Consider the following 14290-nt stretch of genomic DNA (forward strand, 5'->3'; position numbering starts at 1 on the left):
AAATGGAAGGAAACGTTTGTGTTGTTTTATTGTCTCTTCAAACACAAGTGACCCCAAGCTGACTGATCTACCTGTTGGTCTATATATAATCAACAGCGTTGTGATATGTAGTCCCATTTAGAGCAGATTTGGTAATCCTAAAAAGTTTATATCTGGATCAGGGTGATCCAATGTTGCTTTTAAAAAAACAGCACAAAAGTAGAGTAGTAAAAAAAAGAGTAGTTACGTGATCCGGTATAGCAAAACATGGGCTTTCCAAATCCGGATCATTCTGATCCAGATTAAATTTGAACAACTGGGCTTGGAAAGCAGAAAGAAAACACACAAGGGCTCAACAGTCGCATAATAACTTTGAAATATTAGCCTACTTTTGTTTTGAAAATCAAGCTTATTTTCACACATAAAGAAAACGTTTATGTGAACTATATATTAAAAATGAAACGATAATAATATCAAACACAGTCCATAGGTTAGATATTTATGACGCAGTTGCATATTAGGGCCACATTAAGAGAAAAAACAATAATTTTGCATTTCGCGAATAAAGTAAAAATGGTAGCCTACTTAACCTTTTTACTCATCATGTTATCTTTATTCTTGAAATGATAAATAAATAAAAATATCTTCGTCCTTACTGTGGCTCTAACACTCCGTCACAGATGATCAGCAGTCACACGTTTTGACGGCAGCAGTGATAAACCGTAACGTGGCGGACGTCTCAGACTGTCGCGGGTCACAGATTTCCGCGTAACACCTGTCCACCCTGTGAAGCTAATAAATTAGCAGCGTGGTTTTTACGATTGTAAACTTTTAATGGGGACATGAGGAGAGCCGCAGCCGAGCGATGGAAAGCAAGGAAGGGCATTTAAAAGGTAATTAATCTACAAATAAATATAAAGTTTGATATTTAACTGTAAAAACGTGAAGTTGTAACATGAACACAACGATGAAGTGTGGTGTTGTGACTTCAGCTAGCTTAACTGTTAACTGTTAAAGTTTGACATAGTTCATTTAAAACTGATTAAGTTTTTATTTCCTGCAGTTTTACCACCGTTGTTTTTAGACAGTTGATATAGATTAAGGCTGCCAGATTATTATATTGGTAATTTTAGCTACAGTGCTAGCTTAGCTGAAAGCACCTGTGCAGTTAACTTAACGTTACTCCAAAATATGTGCATCGTAAAACAAACAAACAAACAAAAAGCACTACAATCACATATGGAGCTGGCAATTCAGGAGAAAGTAATAAATCATATATATACAGCGACGTGTTAAGAGGATAAATCTAATTTTACCGGCTGTCCGATAATGGACGCACGTGACAGCTAGCTAGCTACTGATAAAGTGGCCTAACTAAACAATAAACACACCTGGCCCAAATAATGACTCAACAATACAACATAAACTGCTAATGCTTTTAAACAATTAAGCTTTATCTCTCCACTAAATAGAGTAGCTCAGCTATGTTATATTTTTGTTGCAGGTTGTGAGGCTTTTAAAGAAGTGAGAAGTAGTTTTGAACTTATTTTAATGGAGTTATTGGTGTTTTTCCATTTGTAAAATTTAACAGAAACGTACAGTTGTTTTGGAAGCAGGTTGTCTGTAAGTTAATGGGAAGCTGACTGCATGTTTTATCATAATTATATATATATAAATGATCATTTATTGTTATGTCATGAGGGGCTTTCTCCTCACTTGAACTGAAGATGATCGTTCAAACCCATTTTATTGTATATTAATTGACCGACCCGCAGTTGAAAGTACTTTGCCACTTACTCTGTGAAAGGTGCTATATTAAATTAACTTTACTTACTTACTTAACCAAAATTGAAGGCATGAACATTGCTGAAATTGGAAATGAACTGAGTTGGTGTGGTAAAATAGTAGCTAGCTTGCATCCAAAAAATATATATTTATGTAAATGTATAAATTTTGGGTTGTAACTAATGCCTGTTTTTATTAACCCATTTCCTTGACAAGTTGACTAGTTGTTTAATTTATGAAATGTGAATTTCTTCTTTTGTCTATATTCAGTTTACTGTCATATGAGAGAAGAGAAAGCAACAAATCATCAACTGAGAAGCTGAAATTAAGTGATTTTTGCTTTAAAAAAAAAAAGAAAAAAAAAGAAGCTTAAACAATTAACTGAGTATGATAATGATTGCAGATAAATTTTCTTTTTGGTAATCGATTAATCCGTTTGAATAATAATTTAAAAAAAGGCAAAATTCTCAAATTTGGGCCGGTTGCACAAAGAACCTTCTTAAGTGTGAATATTTTCTGGTTTCTCTGCTCCTCTGTGACAGTAAACTGAATATATTTGGCTTCTCTGGCTTTGGGAAACACTGACATTTTTCACCATTTTCTGACATTAATTAATTGAGAAAATGATTGACAGCTCAATCGACCGTGAAGGTAATGGTTAGTTGCAGCCCTGCCTGAATCTGTTTCAGGCGCGAGTCAAGCGGAGTGGTTCTTCACGAAAGCCAAAATCTCCCTGGCAGTGGCTATAATAAAGAACAAGCCCACGGGCATGAGTGGCAGAGAGTACGCTGAGGCTTTGGCCGGCAAGATGAAGAGCCAGGATGAAGGCTGGAAGAAAAAAGCCCAGGAGCTGCAGCAGGAGGTGCTGAGGCTGCGACAGGAGCTGGTGATGGCCAGAGCGACGTCTAACACAAGGAGCACAGCGCATGCAGCAGGTATGTAGGTTACAAGCGGAGGAGGAAGCGTAAATGTCCTGCATTGAAATCGTTACATAAGTAAAAGTATAATCGGGCTATATCGGGCTAATTAATTATTCTTTTCATTCTGAATCAATCCGCTGATTATTTTCTCCATTAAATCGATTGATTGTTTGGTTATAAAGATTCTTACAGTTAACCAGAGCCCAAAGTGACACCTTCACAATGCTTGTTGTGTCCAAATCTCCACTTTATTAACAAACATTACAGTTATTACAATAATTCAGAGGAAAAGCAGCAAATCAAACGAATGAAACCTTCCGTTATCAAAATAATTGCCAATACATTTTTTTTATCAGTCGGCTAATCGTTACAGCTGATCTTTAAAAATTCAATTTATAACAAAACAATACATCATATTTTATTAATTCTCAGTATGTTTTGTGCAGAAAAATCTTAACTTATAACTGAAGCTGTCGGATAAATGTAGTGTGGAGATGTGAAGAAGGAGAAAGTGTTATGAATAAAGACTCAAAGTACAAGTACCTCACGTTTGTACTTGAGTAAATATGTTTGGATAATAATTGAATAAGACACTTTATTTAAAGAGCATGTTACTTCACTAAAATCATCTTGGTTTTTAAAAAGAAAACAGATAAAAACATTTTGGTGTATAGAAACCAAGACAGTAAAGGAAAAGAAGAGGGGGGAAAAAATGACAGATGGTTTTTTTAATGGCTCATGATATAATGCTGAACAAAGAGAAGTCATGTATAACTCCATTATTCCTGCAGAGTCCAATCTAATATAAATCTCATCGTTATCTCAGCCGGTAACGTGTTGATTTAGTTGTGAGCTTTATTAATTAATGAAACCGACACGAGAGCGGGGTTCAGTTTGTCAGACGTCAATCAGCTGCATTATTCTCTACAGTATAACTAAATATACTAAACACTAGCCAGTAATGGTGTTAGATTAGATCTGCTGTCATCCAGGATGATATATCGGCCTCTCTATCACAGCTGCAAATGCTCCCCCCCCCTTAGTATTCAACCGGGCCCTTAGAAAAAACAGCAGCACCTCTGAATATAAGAGATCAGAGATACAGCAGAGAGAGGGGCCATGAAGAGGCTTATAAGTATCTAAAACATGCTGGGGGCCAGCGTAAAGATAATAGAAAAGTAGATTAACTTTTCACCCAGGTAAGAATTATTATAGTTATGTGTGTATGTAAGTAGTAAAAGCAAGAACACGTCTGCCTCTGATATTCCTGAGTTTGTTTTTAATGACAAACATGTTGTAGTTTGAGGTTTTACCCTTGAAAGAATAATTTATTCAGTGACCTGTTTTAACAGACAGGAGGTTCCGCTGAAAGGTGAGCTCGTGTCAAAAAAACTGCACACAATTTGTAGAGATATCCAAGCACCGAGCGTCTCTGCTGATGCCTTTTCAGTGTGAGGAGGCGATATCTCAAGGACGGGTTCAACCTGACGCGAGGCCTGCGAGGAGCCCAGACACCGGGCGTCCTGTCCCAAGGTTATCTCACAAAGCTGCTAATGATCACATACACGATGTTTTATGGCTGCGTGTTACTCCTTCTGACCCGGGCGGTGTTATACACAAACACGACAATATTAATGATGTCTGTCAAACAGATGAGTGCAGAGTGGAAGCAGCTTTCACCTCAACCAGCTGCATTTTAGTACCTGTAAACAATCAGTTCCTTTCACGTCAGGACTGGCGAACATCACAAAGTTCTGCAGCGATTGGGCTCTGTAGCGACCCCAAACGCACGCCACAGTCGAGACAAAGTTGCCTGTTTTGTGGGGATCGTTGCGTTTTGGACGACAGGAAGTCCGCCATTTAGGAAATCTTGCAAAAAATGCAACTGCGGTCGACATACTCAACCTGCAGCCGCCTTGCTCCCGCAGGCATTTAATGTGATGTGACATGGTGACGTTTTGCAGCACCGGCGAAACGTCACCATGTCGCCATGAAACCCAGCATGCCTTATGTTAAGTCCTCGCTGATGTCTGAGATGGTTGTGGGTCATAGCGGTAAAAGTGCCCCCAAAATTTGAAGCAGCCTCCGCCGTACCTTTTAACCTTGATGTATGAAATTTGAGAGGCAGAGGGATGAAAAGGCGGCTGGACTACAAGCGAGCTGTTTTCAGGCAGTTTTCTGTGGGAGATGGGAACTCCCTTTGGGCTGGACTTTTTGCTTTTTATACGCAAACCACCTCTTTAATTTGACATTTTTCTGATTAATTAAGTCTATAAAATGTCAGAAAATTGTTAAAAATGCTCATCACCATGTCCCGGAGCTCACGCTTACATCTTGAAACCCCAAAGAAACTGCTAATGGTTTATTTAATTAAAGCAATTGTGGAAATGGCATCAAACCCTGTCATGTGATGAGGCTGGTGTTCTGATTTGTAGAGATCAGAGTCTGTTGGTACTGGGTGGTTCCCTGTTGTGTTACCAGCATAAAAGTCAGTGATGTCAGTTACCTTTGCAAAGGCTTTCAAGACGCTTAAATTTAATTTCCAAAAGTCTTGAATATTCTTTTTTTTTTTTAGCCTGTTATGGGTTATGACAAGTTATAAAATGCTTTTTGTCTGTGATTTTTAGTGAAAACTGGCTGGAAAATCCCAAGAACTATGTTTTTCAAACCTGTGAGCTAATTAGAAATGTCTGTGGAGCTTAATCCAATATTTTTTTTAAGTGGTTAATCCATTTATCCATTCATCCATCCTGCTCATCCAGGTCCAGGTTGTGTTTAATGATTAATTAATTAAATTATAAGGCCTTTTTGAAATATACAGCTGGGAAGTACAGACACAAGTGTGATTTCATAATAAATTCATGCACTTTGTAAGTAACTCTAGGACTTATTGTTCCGACGGGTTTTCATTGAAATCTTTCATACTCTGGCTGGTTTGACCATGTAAATGTTATTTGGTATTAGAAAGGTCTTTCAAGGAAAACACTAAATCTAAGACCTGAAGGGCTGAGGGGAGACGGTTTGGACTGCAGCCTGTTAAATGATCACCCAGGTCCACCTGTTCATAGAATTATCAGCTGCAACCCCTACAGTTTAGATTTTAGACTAAAAGACAACAAAGCATCATGATATTCCTTAAAAAGGAAAATACATCTTTACCTTCACATGTGCTTGTCTGAAAAGCATTTATTCTGAGTTGCTAAAATGCGTATTTGTGTATCAGTTTCAGTCGTCTTTATGTTCTTTTTTTTTTTTTTTTATATATTTATTCAGCAGCAAAAACAGTGTACTTGCAGAGAAAGTGTAATTCCGCAGTGTGATCCTAATGTTTTGATGTTTATGATGTTGTTGTGTGAAAAGAAAAAAATATATTCTTTTAGAATCCAACCATGGCCGGGCTGAATATAAAATACTTGAGGTTTGATACAGCCAGGCAGACGGGTTACGACCTTCTGACCACAGATCATATTGGAAATGTAATTATGTACCTTAATGACCACGATATGACTTTGAATGATCATTTAGATAATAATCCAAATCTGGCTCTTCTGCCAATATTGAATGTGTTTTGTCATTTTGTTCCAGCTAGCGTCTGACCTTCAGTTACCTTTTGTCTCGCAGGCGGCGACGCTGTGATCATAGACTTTTTCTTTATTGTGTCATGCTCATAAATTTTTATTGATTCTTTGAACATTTGTTCAGTGTGAAATGTGATGGCAGACAAATATTTTTTTTTATTTCTCTTATAATCTTTTAGGCAAATACTTTTTAATAGTACTTATTATTGTTGTTATTATTATTATTATTATTATTATTATTATTATTATTATTATTATTATTATTATTATGATGTCTTTGACAAGAAGATGGATCAGTTTGTCAGATCGGCCAGCAATAGATAAAGCATATGATGAGCAAAATGCTCAAAATGGACCATTACAAAATAGCGGAGACGACATAATAATAATAATAATAAAAAATACTAGTAAAAGTAAAATAATTTAAGAGAAGGAAAAAACAATTTTCTGCCATCACATGAAATATCAGATTTTTACTGGGGAAAAAAGGGAGGGTGAATTTTTCCCTTTTTACATTTCAGCCGTGTAAACAAATGCACACTGGCGTTCAGTCACACATGTACCACACTAGGTAACTTCACATGTTAGGGCAGCTCCAGATTTAGCAGCGGGAGGGTGGGATTATTATTATAATTTTTTTTTTACTGTCATGGGATTGGGAGGATTATTTTTGTGGGAGCGGGATGAGACAGGAGGGAAAATACGCTGCCATGTCACCCTCCAGTAGAAATACCAAAAAGTACTCCCTGAGCAGAATCCCCCATTTTAAACGAGTACGTATCATCATGTTATTGTATTAGGATTATTGATGCATTCATGTGTTCATCACTTTAATGTTGCAGCTGGTAAAAGTGGAGCTCATGTGAACCACCTCAAATCCTGCTGGGAAGTTTAATCTATGATAATGAACCACAATTAATGAGTTGATTTATATAATCTGTAAATGAAGTAGTTACTAAAGATGTTAAATAAATATAGTGGAGGAAAAAGTACAGCATTTCCCTCAGATGTAGCAGAGTAGAAGTATAAAGAGGCAGAAAATGGAAAAAGTAAAGTACTTATTTACTTGCCACCACTGAAACTAATTTATGTTTTGACTCATTTACAGAAATGCATTTAGGCAAAACTGATCCCAAATCAGGACCTAACTCTTCTGTGTAAAATCTTCTTCCAGATCATGACTACACCATGAACGTTTCGCAGGACCTCTTTGGTCCAGAAAGTACGGCGTGCAGCGCAGACCCTCAGTCAGGCTGCGACTCAGAGACTCCTGAACTCCTGCTACCGGACCACCAACCTGCCGTCCCTTCCCCTCAGCCGCCTGTTCCCTCCAGTCATCACGGAGGTCCTCGTGGGAACGCCGCGCTGCCCCACGTGCAGTTCCTCCAGTCGCTGTGTTCCCTGCACCGAGTCGACGGGGACCACAGAGGCCTGGAGTCTCTGTGGTTCAGCCCTGACGTGGATGCAGGGTCAGTGTTAGTGGACTCTGTGTGCCAGCTCCTGGACTCTGTGGTGGCGGCGTGCAGGGACCCCCCTCCGCTGGGACCTCGTGACCTCGTCCTGCAGGCTTGCCGGGTCGCAGCCGGAGCGATGGACCTGTTCTGCTCTCAGAGGCCGCCGTCTGTAGAGTTCATGCGGCGCGTGGAAGAGTCGTTGAGGGAGCTGACCGCGATGCTGCTGCACAGTAATGAGCTCAGCAGGGTGAGTAGTGGGATCCCCGGGGAGGGCGTGTACGCATGCACACAATATTTCCCTATTAATATGGCTGAACCCAACTGTTAGAGCGCTTCAGTTTATGCAGTAACGTCCGGCTGCGGACTGCAGCACCGCTCAAGCCACGCCCCTCGCTCAAGCCACACCCCTCGCTCAAGCCTCGCCCCCTTGCGGTACAGTCTCTAATGATTGGCTGTAGCTGCAGAACCTTTCTATATGGTCCGTTCTGCCCTTCCCGCTCAATTTGTACCACGCATGTGTGAACATTGTAGTTGACAGAAGCCCCATGAAGAAAAACTTTATTTACAACACAATATAATACAAATACACAGTAAATTACAGCATCAGCAGAAAGACTGAAATTATAATTAAAGTTTCTTGCTCAATTTGTTCTTGTTTCCACAAGCTAAATGTTAATTGTGTGATCTGGGAAAGTATAATAAGCGATTCAAAAATTGCTTAAGTAGTGTGCAATATTAATTATTTTTTCATGTCAATAGTACTATTGACAAAAAATATTAATATTAACCTCTATTAATACTACATAAACATTTTTAAACTCCGATCTTGATATGCATGTTTCCACACCAGGGAAAGATGGATATTAAAGGCTAGCAGCATATTTGTGCCTGCTTACTATGCAAAGACAATAACGCAACCAGCATGATGGTGGATCTGTTTATTGAGGATGTGCACAAATGTTAAAATACCACAACATAGTATAATAAGATTTAAAACAACACAACAATAAAAAAATGTGGGTAAGGATCTTAGAAGAAACATAAAACTTTGGACTAACTAATATTACTTAACATTTTTAATGTTAAACAGTTGAAATTAATAACTTTTATTTAAAAACAATTAATTGTACTTATTTGTCCAACAACATCATAAGTTCAACTTCTGCTGCACTGAGCTGTGATCACCTACCTGCTGCTTCTGCTGCGTCATTACTTTATCAGCTTCCTCTTCAAATCTCTCCTTCTAGTCTGATGAACTTTGACCTACAAAGACCCGCGCTCACGCCACACACCCCATTCCTCGCACACGCCACGCCCCCTGAGCTTCTCTTTATGTGATCAAATAAATGGAAATCTAGATATTGTGCTTATGTTACATTATTACTGTACTAATTCCCATACTAATCCATATTTGCATGTTTAACAGTTTAACCTTTGCACTTGAGAAATATCAACATATGTAACGATTTTAATTAAGGAAACCTCACTGCACAGCAATTAAAATGTATTAAAGGCAAGTGTCAAAACAAGAATGCGACCTTTTTCTGTTACTTTCACAGCAGGTGAAAATATCTAGTAACAAATTATAAAAAAAACAAACTAGTGTACAAAGTAAAACTTTCCAGAAAACAAACTATGAGCAGGCTGAGTCGGAGTGATCATCCTGAGCATGTAATGTACGCGCAGGGACACAAATTAAAAATTTAAATAAGCCTCATTTGGGCAGAAACATAAAATCATGATGCACATCAGGTTCTGGCTGCAGTGGCTGGATTTGGGTCTCATGGGATTAGTTTTATCAGGGAATCTACTCTATAGATTAAAAACAGCAGATTTCTATGGGATTAAATCACCATATTGGTCACAAGTTTCTTACCACTCGACATCCCCTGGGTGTTATTAGTCCTTCGGAAATAGAGCTTAAGGGGCTTACGTGACAGTTGCAGTAGTTGGATTGTATATATTAACTTTTCCCAAAACACATTTTAATACTAGCCCATTTCCCATGAGCATCATTAAAGTTTTATAATATTTTATTTTATCAAGGCAGGATTATTGGTGCTTTGTGTAAAAATGTGTTGATCTCAGCTTAATGTATTCAGCAGCTGAAAGGTTGCAGGAAAAGGTAAAAAGTTATTATTTGCCTGCTTAATTAAAACCAAATAGTTTTACCTTTTCTACATAAAAAATATTTTAATAGATTCAAAAGCAAATGGAATAAAAAAAACGGCTGCAACTAAAGATTATTTTCAATCCGTATTTTTTTTCTCCTTTTGCTGTTTTTGTCAGTGGAGTCCGGTGGCTTTGACGAGAGCGACATAGGGGTCGTTTCTGGTTAAACAAAAATGCTCTAACTCTGTAGGATCCTTTTTCCATAATGTTTTCAGACGTCTGAGCCTGTCAGCAGCAACAACAAGCTCTTTAGTGGACGGACTTTATCATGGGCCGACTGCGGCGCGCTCACTCAATATAGGACCAGTTAAAAAAAACAAAATGTTGTGTACCATAAGTCACAGATACACAAACGTGGGAAAATAGAGTTCAGGTTGAAAAATACAGAGTATCTCGCTGTAGTTTTCTAAAAATGAGAAGCTGCTTCAGTCTGAAACAGTAGGCCAGTAGGCCTCGTGAAAGAACACAGAAATGGCACGTGTGGGTGATTTTTGGTAGAGCTTCGCATTCACAGATTTTCTTGTACTTGAAAAGTGGTCCAGGTCTGATGAGTGATTCATGTCTTCTCTAAAGATAAAAACTGCTGTCTGACTTTAAAATGATGAAGAATAAATCTGAATGGATTTAGCCACGATTTTCTTTAGCAAGACGTGTTTTAGCGTCTAATGTCACGCTAGAGACGGTACAACTCTCGGCTGACACGCCGTTGACTGCTGTAGTAATGTTCTTAAATTGTTTCCGGGTCTCCTTGTACTGCTGACATTTGAAGTTCCCTGAACGTCGCTGTGATAGTGACTTGTCAATCACAAGGCAGCCCTGCCCTAAAGCCTCCCCTGCTTCCTGGTCTCTGTTCCTCTAAATGGGACCATAATTTACTAAATGAACATCACGCTGTGTTGAAGAAGACTTGAAACTATCGACTGAGACCATAAACTCATCAGGAAAGTGTTTACTGAGGGAATAAATCAGCTGAGAAGTAGCATAGACTTCTATGCAATCACACATCTTTCTGCAGCCAGGAAGTCCTCTCACCCGACGTCGTATGTAAGATTGTGTTCTGCTGGTTCAACAGTTTGATAAATTGCTGGTGGTGATGGACCAGTGGATAAAGACTCCTGCCTTTGGTGTGAGAGACCCGGGTTCAACTCCCCACTGTGACACATCCACAGTTGTTAGTTAATTTTACAGAAACAATAAGCGCTAAAATATTATTCATTCAGATTAACAGGCATGATAAAGGAATTAAAAACTGTCCCAAAATATGGGCAGGGTGAGTTGAGTGGTTTAAGCGAATAAAAGCCTGGTCTATTAATTTAAGTTTTACGGTAAACACATTCAGAGAGGATTTCAATAAGTGGTGAAGTTCTTTTCATTTTGATTCTGGTGATTTTTCCTGTGGCGCTGGCTAAAACCTCTTCATAATATATCAACAATCTTTTTTTTTTTTTTTACCTTTTGAAACCACAATGAGAGTATTTTCATTACAATAAAGGAGAACAGTTTCCCGTGTCATTAACCTTCGTTTAAAGCTCACTCACTCCATAAAGGTTAACACTGCCTTCGCAGCCGATTGTGAATGTCACTCACCGCCTCGCACACGTTACCTTCGTGACAGGGCTCGGCAGCTGGGAAATGGAGATGAAAGTGAGCCTGAGTTGACAAGGATGAAGTTATCCCATCTGGCTCTTAACTGAACGCTCAGAGGATGGCTTAGCCAACTAAGATGGCTGCAGGCAGTTTCCCCTTCACAGCATATTCCCCTTCTCTCTCTCTCTGTTTGTCATGACTAATAGTGAAGTAACTGGAGTTTTATTCTGGAGCGACAGTTACGTTGAGCAGTTGTCAGTGAAACTGATGATGGTGGTGAGGAGGGTGTAAGATCATTTAAATATAATGAGGTATAATCAGTCTCTGAGAAACGTTATTGCCCTCACAGAGGCAAGATGCCTTATAGGACAGCTTACTTGGAGTCAGACAACCAATCACAATAATTAAAAAATTCAAAAAGCAGGAAGACCATTAGTTGGACTCTGTACCTGATTATTAGGACAGGACACTACCTAATTATTATAATGGAATCAGTGCTTTACCATTTTAAAGGTCATGCAATAGTCAAGATTCATATGTGATGAATAAAACATTTGAAATGTTTAAGCTATATTCCCTGCTGACTCCATTTTAATTAATTAATGCTACATAGGCAGGTCCTCATAAAACCAACCCTTAATTTAATTTATTTGGGGGATGGGATGGGTTGCTTCAGGGATATTCTGTAACTAGTCAAAATATTTGGTAATGTTTGGGTGTAAAAGTTAAGAAGCTGTTGTTTAGTTAGTTAGTTAGTACAAAAGAGCAAATTGTTTTTATCCATTGAAGCGGAAAGTTGGCTTTACCTCAACATGTCAGGAAATGTGCACGAAAGCCTACAAACCCATAGGATGGATAATAATTATACAGCACTAGTAGTGTGTTGCTATGGGTCCTGTTTGTGCACGTGTGTGTATTTCGGACCTGTGTGTAAATAATAACAATAATAACAGAGTGAAAACATTGAATTTCCCCTTGCGGGATTAATAAAGTTCTTCTTCTTCTTCTACTACTTCACTCGTGTGCATTTCTGGGTAAACTTTAGCGAGTAGACGAGTTCCTTTTTTAGAATAAAGGTGTATTTGTCGATGGTTGGTTATTTATTTATTTTTGATACTGAGTACCAATACATGACCAGTTTTCCCCAAACTTACTATTGGGATACTGTGTTTCAGAATGACAGTGTAACTGTGGCGGGGCGGAGTGCAGTTGACTTTCGACCGGCGCTGCAAAACGTCACCATGACGTCACATCACCATCACATGACATTAACATTTCGCGCGGCGGCAGCGCACAAAGATGCTTTTCTCTGGCTGCACAAAGTTGGAACCACCTTTTGCCCTAAGCTTCATTGTTCTAAGCTCACGCAGTCTACCGGAGAACGTGTCCGACTTGACGGCGCTGTTTTTATAGCCCGCCCCATGTTAGACCATCAAGTCGGCCCAAGTAAAGCCTATGTGTGGGAACCACGGTTATACTTTACTGTGTGGAACTTGTTGGAATACGTTTTACAGACAAAGGAGCTGTATTTACTGTTGATCCAACCCATTCTCATCCCAGGGCGTCACATATGGACACTTGGTCAAAACCCCTCGGCTTTAGCCAGAATAATTATGCAACGTCCGGTTAGAATTTCACAATAAAACTAGTGTTTAACGTTGTGAAATGGCTCAATTAGGTTAGTTTTAGGCACCAGAAGTACTTGGTTAGGTTAAGGAAAAGATCATGATACTTACTCGCATAAGTTAAGTAACTTAACGAACAACAATCAATGTTGACTTTTTTTGTTTCACATTTTCTGACCTACACCTTACTGACTTTTATGTTATGTATACTGGGCCTACTTTTACTGTTCAACAATGACGCTAAAGGACTTGATAAAGCATAGGTAGACTCAGGTGTAGCTGGCTTGCAGACTTCTTCGGTGGCCATGATCAGAATATGTGTAGACGGCAAGATCTGTGATTGGTCAGCTTCTGTTTTTTTTTTTGTATTTTTTTAATCCTCAAGTTTCTGATGCTGGCGGAAATCATTGATGGTAAAGACAACGTAAACACACTAGCAAGCAAGCAAATTAGCAAAGTCATTCCCGCTCTAAACCTTCTCCTAGTCCGGCTATTGCTGTTGGGTAATATAGGCTAAATAAAGCGCGACATGACCTGGTCACCTACAAAATATCCTGATGCTGAACTATACATCAAAACCACGCCATGGTCGTCTAGAGCTACCATACTGGTTTCCGATTTTCGAATACTGTTTGCGTCAACATCCAAGTCCTAACTATGACTGGAAAAAACCAATATATCTGACGAGGGCCGCAACTGATAATTATCGATGAATCTGCCGTAAATGTTCTTGGTTAATTGATTAATCATAAAATGCCCATCACAATGTCCAAAGTCCAAGGTGATGTCTTCAAATGTCTTGTTTTGTCAGACCAACAGTCCCAATATATTCACTTTACTGTTTTGTAAGACAAACAAAAGCGGTAGATTGTCACATTTGAGAAGCAAGAACTACTGGATGTATTGTTAGATCCGGAGTCACCCCTGTTCAGGAGGTACTGGACCAGCTCTCCGTCTTAAAGGGTCCGATCCTCTAGGCCTATGGGTATTACCCTAGTAGGTATGACTGAGGACTGTTTAAGCTGGTGTCGAAGAGATTCGCCTGGCTTCTAACTGTCTTCTTCCGAACGCCTACCCTGCTTCCTCTGAGATAGCACCTGACTGAATAGCCCTAGAGCCAGATACCACCCCAGCCACGCCCGTTAACGACAGTTCTCTTCTCATTGATCAGTGCACTTGGTATGGTTGCC

At 39.1% G+C, this 14290-nt stretch overlaps 1 protein-coding gene across 2 annotated transcripts in view; it reads left to right on the forward strand.

Moving 5' to 3' along the window:
- Positions 1–696: 696 nt before the first annotated feature.
- mei4 (meiosis-specific, MEI4 homolog (S. cerevisiae)) overlaps positions 697–14290 on the forward strand; it is a 136534-nt gene continuing 122940 nt past the window's right edge. Inside the window, exons 1-3 of one of the 2 annotated variants that reach the window (XM_046060302.1) lie at positions 697–872; positions 2433–2699; positions 7437–7963. In XM_046060302.1, coding sequence (XP_045916258.1) covers positions 845–872; positions 2433–2699; positions 7437–7963 — 822 coding nt within the window. In that variant the 5' untranslated portion in view covers positions 697–844. The remainder of the gene's footprint in view (positions 873–2432; positions 2700–7436; positions 7964–14290) is intronic. The other variant, XM_046060301.1, reaches the window with a different exon arrangement.

The sequence above is a fragment of the Micropterus dolomieu genome, linkage group LG10, assembly GCF_021292245.1.
Source record: "Micropterus dolomieu isolate WLL.071019.BEF.003 ecotype Adirondacks linkage group LG10, ASM2129224v1, whole genome shotgun sequence".
Taxonomy (NCBI): domain Eukaryota; kingdom Metazoa; phylum Chordata; class Actinopteri; order Centrarchiformes; family Centrarchidae; genus Micropterus; species Micropterus dolomieu.